At 56.6% G+C, this 7253-nt stretch overlaps 1 protein-coding gene across 1 annotated transcript; it reads left to right on the forward strand.

The window, feature by feature from the left end:
* The first annotated feature begins 4303 nt into the window (after positions 1–4303).
* Positions 4304–6622, forward strand: LOC111148806 (sosondowah ankyrin repeat domain family member B). Its single transcript, XM_022505621.1, has one exon. It carries the CDS (start codon positions 4304–4306, stop codon positions 6620–6622), a length of 2319 nt encoding a protein of 772 aa, XP_022361329.1.
* The last annotated feature ends 631 nt before the right edge of the window (positions 6623–7253 follow it).

The following is a 7253-nucleotide window of genomic DNA, read 5'->3' on the forward strand; positions in this document are numbered from 1 at the left end:
TCTCTTTTCCTCTTTCTCTTTGGTAAATGAGGATCCACCCTCCACCTCCTCGCCCTCCCACTGCCTGTACACTCTCTAAGCAATTTTGTCACAGCCTAGGGCTCCGACGGTCATTTACATATGCTAATCTCAGACATTCTTGGAACCTCAAACCTTATCTTGGTTTCTGGATATTCCTGTTTTCATGGCCTACAGGCACTTCAACCTGAACAGGCACTGAACCAAATTTATCATCTTCCCCATTTCCAAAACTGACTCGTCTGTACTTTCTATCCACGTACATGATAACCAGCATCCATCCAGTGACTCAGGCTAACTGCGTGAGAGAAGCCAAGCTGGTCCTCTCCCTTCTCTGTCCCCACCCCCCCACCCCAGCTCCTCTGGCTCCAAATCCTGCTGAATTTACCTACCCAGGATCTCTTCAGTCCTTCTGTTCATCTCCCTTTGTTTGACACTACTGAAGTCAGACCTTTAGCAATCCTTTTCTGGATCACCTCAATAACTTCTAGACTACTCTCCTTGCTGGGAACGCTATCTCTCTCCTCCACTCTAAAGATTGGATATTGTTTCTTTATTTGTCACTGTTATTCATTTATGTCTTCTTTTTCTTTAGTGTATTTTTTTTTAGATTTTTATTTATTTATTCATGTATTTGAGAGAGAAAGAAAGAACAGTAGAGGGAACGGCAGAGGGAGAAGGAGAAGCAGGTGCCCCACTGAGCAGGGACACCAACACACAGGGCTCAACTCCAGCCCAGGACCCTGGGATCATGACCCGAGCCAAAGGCAGACACTTAACCAACTCAGCCACCCAGGTGCCCCTTTATTGTCTTTTTCAAACGAAAATGTAATATACTCTCATTGTGAAATAGCCAAAAAGTTTGTAAAGTTATAAAGAAAAAAAGTCACCCCCAGTTCAGTCCTCAAATCCTACTCCCAAATAAATCTTTTTTTCCCCTAAAAATATGATATTAAACATGCTGTATTTCTTCTATTTTATTTTCTTTAAAGATTTTATTTATTTATTCAGACAGCGCATGCACACGTGTACATGCGCGCATGCAGGGGAAGGGGCAGAGAGAGACGGAGAGAGATCTCCAGCGGACTCCGATCTCGGAGCCGATGTGGGGTTCGACCCCACCACCCTGAGATCATGACCTGAGCTGAAATCGAGAACTCAAGGCTCAACTGCGCTACCCAGGTGCCCCTGTATTTCTTCTACCTTAAGAGGCACCCCCCCCCCCAATATTTAACATCTCGGAAACCAAAATGTATCCCACAACCCACGGCATCTTCGGTTAAATACGCTACTGCTCTGCAATGTACTGTTTTTACTTGTTAATAGGGTCACGATTCCAAACCAGCACTGGCTCCGGGATGATCTTTCTAAAGTATGAATAGGGTCAGGTCACCACCTTCCCCACAATTCTTCAAAGCCTGCCCCCCACCCCATGCTCCAGGCCCTCATTTTCTGACTCTGCCCTACTTTCCCAGTATCCTTTCCAGCCTGTCCACACAGTCTTCCTTAAAGCCAAGTAGTTCTATTCTCAGTTAGTTCCCCAAATATGCCACGCTGAGCCAAATCTTTGTGCTTTTGCACAATGTTTCCTCTGCCTCTTCTTCATCTCTTCTATGCAAAGTTGCCTCTTACTGGAAAACTGCCCTGATCCCCCAGGCTAAGCCTGGGTCCTTCCTGTATGCACCACCCCTCAGCTTCTCTGGCATCTGGTGCACATCTCTGATAAGTCACTTAAAACAGGTTCATGCCAGTTCTCTTGTTTGTTGCTCCCACTGCATAGTGATCTCACGAGCAAGCTTTCTTCTTTAGATCCATTTCTAGTAGTGCCAGAACGGCATGGCTGCCCCATAAATATTTTTGGAAATAATGAACTTTACATAAGAGAGGCATAAAAGTGCTCCCTGAGGTAAGGGGAAGAACATTCTACGTTACCATCCTATAACCTGGGACGAGCGGGAGAAAGAGGAGGAGAGGAGGTCTGGGAGCTAAACCCTTGTGCAACCAGAAATGTGAAGCAATGGGATTTTTTTCCTGCTTTTTCCTTGCTTCTGCTTCTCAGACCTATTCATTCCACCCTTAACTAAAGATAATCTGATTCCAACAACCATGCCTCGATGAGCCCTTTCTTTCTCCCAGTCCTTTCAAGTACTGCAAGTCCATATCATCGCTCCTCCTTGCCACAAAACCCCTTTTTAACCAGAAGTTTTGAAAAATACCAAAGGGGGAAGGAAGGTTCTTTCCATTTGCCCCTCCAAAATACCCACCTGAATTTTCCACTTGGAATCCCTCCGGCCCTACGTGTGGACACGCCTCTCAGTCCCATCAGGGCTCCACACCAGGAAATAAACACAAAAGGCAGCTAAAATTTAATACAAAATGTTTATTTTAACAACCATCCTAAACGCTTAACATTAATGTTTCTCTTCCGTGAAAAGCACTATCCCCCCTCTCAACCCAGTACTAGGTTTGAATTACAGAAAATCCCAAAAGTAGACAAAAATGTTTCCCAGTCCTTCATTCTGACCTAGATAATTTATAGCCAAGGATTCCAATTCATTCTTGGAAAACTACCAGGGGACTACTGGGGACTTAAGATGAAGGTCAGCGAACGTGGCTTCTGTGGCGGTCACTAAGGTTGGTCTTGGTCTTTGTTGACAACTGTCAGGCCAACATACTTTCCATAACCTCCCTTAGCACATAGGACAGGGACTCACGAAACAACCAAAAATAGTAGAGCAGAAGGGAAAGAGGAAAAGATAAGGGGGAGTATAGGAGAGGTAAGTGATATGACAGGGCAGGAGAAAATGGAGACTTTAGGATAGGGAGGGTAGCCTAGAGGAGGGCATGGAACCATAAAGGTAAAGAGACAAAACAATGAAAGAATCTTGGGCATGGAAACAGGACTGTCAAACAGGATCTCAACTCAAAGACCTCAACTAAAGAAAGGGACGGACCAAGAAGTGGACAGATCAGCTGAAAGGGGAAAGCAGCCGTTAGGAAAAGCGCTGCGTCTTGAGGCCAAGGACAAAGACAGCTCTGGGCTACAAATGGACTCGGAATTAGGACGTTTCCAAACTCCCAGTGGAAGAGAATCAAGCGGCCATTAGAAGGTTTGGAGCAGTGGGGTCAAACCAGGCAAGACTGCAATATTCTTACCACTTCCAAGGTGCGGGGGGGGCGGTGTGGTGTGGAGATGAGGGGGGGAACCTCACATTCGGAGAGAAAAGACACCACCACTCAAGCCAACACAGAAGGGACCTTGCGAAAATCTCTTCCGCTCACAAACTCTGGAGGAAACAAACACCTTCACTGCGTGATTCCTGTTCCTTTAAAGCTGCTGAGGCAATCAGCTGTCAAACCGATTTCTCCGTAACGTGAGACCATTGCTAGGAAGAAGAAAGGCCGAAGCCAACCGGTAACTTTCAGAGTTGATTTCTCTTCTCGGTACACACTTGGGTGCATTTGGCTCTCTGCAGCCCGGGCCTGAGGACCGGCCCCCGCGGCTGGTGGGGATGCAGAAAGGCTTGTTGGGGATGCACACTGAGCCCCCGACCTCGACACTGCCTTAGGGAATCCGAAATTCCCAGCCCAGAGCGGTCAGAAAGGCACCTTTCCGGGCACCGCAGAACGCCCGCGGATTCGCACCTTCCCCCCCAGCGGCTTTCGCCAGGACTTACGCAGCACCGAGAGGGCCGGCGCGGACCGTCCACGCCTTCGCTTCCTACGTGGCCGAGACCCCCGCGAGCGGCCGGTCGCTCACCTGCCGGGTCTGCCCCGCCCCGGGGGTTGCGCGTTCGGCTCAGCGGGTCGCTGCGGGCTCCGGCTCGCGGGCCCCTCGCCCCCCGCGCGCCCCCGGCCAGCAGCCGCGCGACTCGGCGGGGCTGGCGGGGCAGGGCAGACCTCAGAGGGCGGAAGGACAGGCGGAGGCGGGCCGGGCCCTTCCCCCAGAGCCGGGGAGGCGTCGCCAGCGCGCAGGTGAAGCCGACTCTGACCTATCCCGGCAACTTTCGCTGCAGGGACCGGAGCCGGGAGGCCCGCGGAGCCGCCCTCTGCCGCCGGGGCTGCGTGCGGGTGACCCGACCCGGGGGGGCCTCTTCCCGGGGAGCCCGCGCGGCTCTGGGCGCGCTCGGGTGCCGCGAGCAGCGCCGCCCTCCGCGGCTGATGGAGGCGGGTGGCGCCGCCCCGGGCGCAGGTGACACACGACAGGCCGGGGTTTCGGCCGGCCGCGGGGAGCGCAGGAAGGGCGAAGCGCTGACACCTGGGGCCGGGACGCGCCAGCGCAGGCATGGCCCAAGAGTTGAGCCAGGAGGCCCTGCTGGATTTCCTGTGCCAGGCCGGGGGGAGAGTGACCAACGCCGCCCTGCTGAGCCACTTCAAGAGCTTCCTGCGGGACCCCGACGCGCCCCCCGGCCAGCAGCAGCGCCGCCGCGAGCTCTTCAAGGGCTTCGTCAACTCGGTCGCCTCAGTGCGCCAGGACCCCGACGGCACCAAGTACGTGGTGCTCAAGAGGAGGTACAGGGACCTTGTGGGGGAGGAGGAGCTGCAGCGACCCCGAGACCCGCCCGCGCCCGCCCCTGCAGGGGGGGCTGCGTCCTGCGCCCCGCAAGGCGCGCGCGGGGGAGAGCGGCGGCGGCGGCGCGAGCAGGAGCCCGAGGAGGAGCCCGCGGGGGCCGCCGCGCAGGCCCCGCGCTCAGGTGGCGGCGGACGCGCCCCGGAGGCGGCCCCGGCGGGCGGCGGGCGTGGGGGCGGCTCCGGCCACTGGCCGGGCTCGAGGTGCGCCGCGGCGGAGGCCCGGGGCCGCTGCTGCCGGGAATGCCTGCAGAACGGCCTGGAGGGGCCGCCGGGCGAGCCGGTGCTCGGAGCAGCCCCGGGCCCCAGCCCCGCCGGGGAGCAGCCGGCGCGCGGCCCGCCGGCCCGCGGCCCGCCGGCCCGGGACGATCGCGGGGCTCCGGGGCAGCAGCAGGAGGGCGCGTCCGCTGAGCGCGGCCCGGGGTCCGCAGCGCCCTGCTCGCCTCCTGCAGCTGTCGAGGCTGCCGGGAGCCGGGCTTCCCCGCCGACCCCCCTGTCCCGCCCGGTTTCCCCCGGAGACCCGCCGGAGCTGTTGACCCCGGACTCGCACGACTCCACCCAGCAGCAGCAGCGGCAGCGCACCTGGGAGTGGGTGGCCAGACACCCCCAGATACCCGAGGCCCGGGACCGCGGCCCCACTCGAGCCTGGTCGGTGCTGCCGGACAGCTTCCTCCAGCTACCCACGGGGCTGAGCCTCTGGGTCCGGGAACTTGACTCGGAGCCTCCAGACCCCGCTCTTGCGCCTCCTCCCGTCCTTCCTGTCGTCCCGGAGCCCCGTCCCGAGAGCCCTCCGCGGGAGGTCTTCCGCAGCATTCGTTGTCAGCTGTCCCTCCAAGACCTGGATGACTTTGTGGACCAAGAAAGCCACGGCAGCGAGGAGAGCAGCAGTGGGCCCAAAGAGTCTCCCGAGGGTTCCGAAGAGGGGCTGCAGGTTGCTCTGGGAACCCCAGACTGGAGAAAGTTCAGGAATGCAGCTGGAAGCCTTTCTCCCAAGGAGGGAAGTCCCAGCAAGAGCCTTCAGGGCCTCAGGAGCAGAGGCGATGGTCACTGCTCTCAGCAGGGCTCAACGGAGGCTAACGGCCTTGCAGGCCACCCCCAGGAGTCTTTGCCCTGGCCAGCTCCCAAGTTCAGGAGATCCCTCAGGAGGAGCTCTCAGGCAGGGAGAGCCAAACTGTCTTCTTCCGATGAGGAGCATCTTGAGCAGGACTTGCTGAAAAGGACCCGTCGCCCACCACGGTCCAGGAGACCCTCCAAGGCAGGAGGAGGGCCCAGCCCAAGAGTGGATGCTGCTTTGATACCCAAACCTGTGGGCAATAAGGCCTCTGTTGCTGAGCGCAGTCGGCCACACACCCCCTGGGCCCGGGCTGGGGAGGAGTCTGCAGCCACGGTCCCGCACAGACCTTCTGAGCACAAGTCATCTGTGGTCCCCCTGGACGCCAGGGAGCACGAATGGATTGTGAAGCTTGCCAGTGGCTCTTGGATTCAGGTGTTGACTTTGTTTTGGGAGGACCCTCAGCTGGCTCTGCACAGAGACTTCCTGACGGGGTACACGGCCTTGCACTGGATGGCCAAACACGGGGACCTCGGAGCGCTCCAGGACTTCGTCTCCAGCACTCGGAAAGCAGGGATTGCCCTTGATGTCAATGTGAAGTCTGGTTGTGGGTACACCCCTCTACACCTTGCAGCCATCCATGGTCACCAGGGGGTCATCAAATTGCTAGTGCAAAGGTTGGCCTCTCGGGTGAACATCCGGGACAGCAGCGGGAAGAAGCCATGGCAGTATCTGGCCAGTAATACCTCTGGGGAGATATGGCAGCTCCTGGAAGCCCCTCGGGGCAGGCCCATTTTTCCGGCGTATCCTTTAGTCCAAAGCTCTTCCCCCACCAGGAAGGCCAAGAGCCGGGAAATATCTAGAAATATCACCCGGAAGACTTCCTTTGCCGCACTCCTCAAAAATCAGCACAGCAAATGGAAGTTGGCCAACCAGTATGAGAAATTCCCCAGTCCAAGGGAAAGAGAAGAGTATAGCGACTGAGGTGCTCCCCTCTTTCGAACATGCAGCGGCCACACCCCGATCCTTGAGCTGTTCATTGAGAAAATGCAGGGGCCGTAGAAAAGTCGCTGAGGGGTTGGTAAGATCGTGTTAAGATGGTCAACTAGTGTTTACCTGCCTGGATTTTGTGTCAGTGCATCCCAGACCACAGGGGTCATCCAGGCTTCAGGACAGCCCAAGTCTCGGGACCAGCGAAACCTACACACGGGGCAGAGGCAGGTGCTTGAAACCCAGGAGGTATTCCTCCCCTTCCCCCGCCAGCACAGTCCTGGGCACCCGGAGCTACGCTGTTTTCCAAAGCAGCTACCCCAGGCCTTGGCTACACGGGGAACAGATGTCTAAGAAAAAGAGAGGCAATTCGAGGGATTGATGAAGCTCAGATAAAATCCTTTCTGGCCAGTAGCTCTCCTGCTTCTGCTTGTTTGGAGAATAAATCTTGGCTGAGAGTATAAAGCACCAGGTTTGAGATCAGATAGCTCCTGCTTTCTCCTTTTTCTCTTTTTCTTCCCTCCTTCTTTCTTCTTTCCTTCCTTCCCTCTTCCCCTTCCTCCCTGCCCTCCCTCTCTCCCTTATTTCTCTCCCTTCCTCCCTCCCTCCCTTCCTTCTTTCCTTC

Source organism: Enhydra lutris, unplaced genomic scaffold (assembly GCF_002288905.1).
Source record: "Enhydra lutris kenyoni isolate GAN:26980312 unplaced genomic scaffold, ASM228890v2 scaffoldscaffold21, whole genome shotgun sequence".
Taxonomy (NCBI): domain Eukaryota; kingdom Metazoa; phylum Chordata; class Mammalia; order Carnivora; family Mustelidae; genus Enhydra; species Enhydra lutris.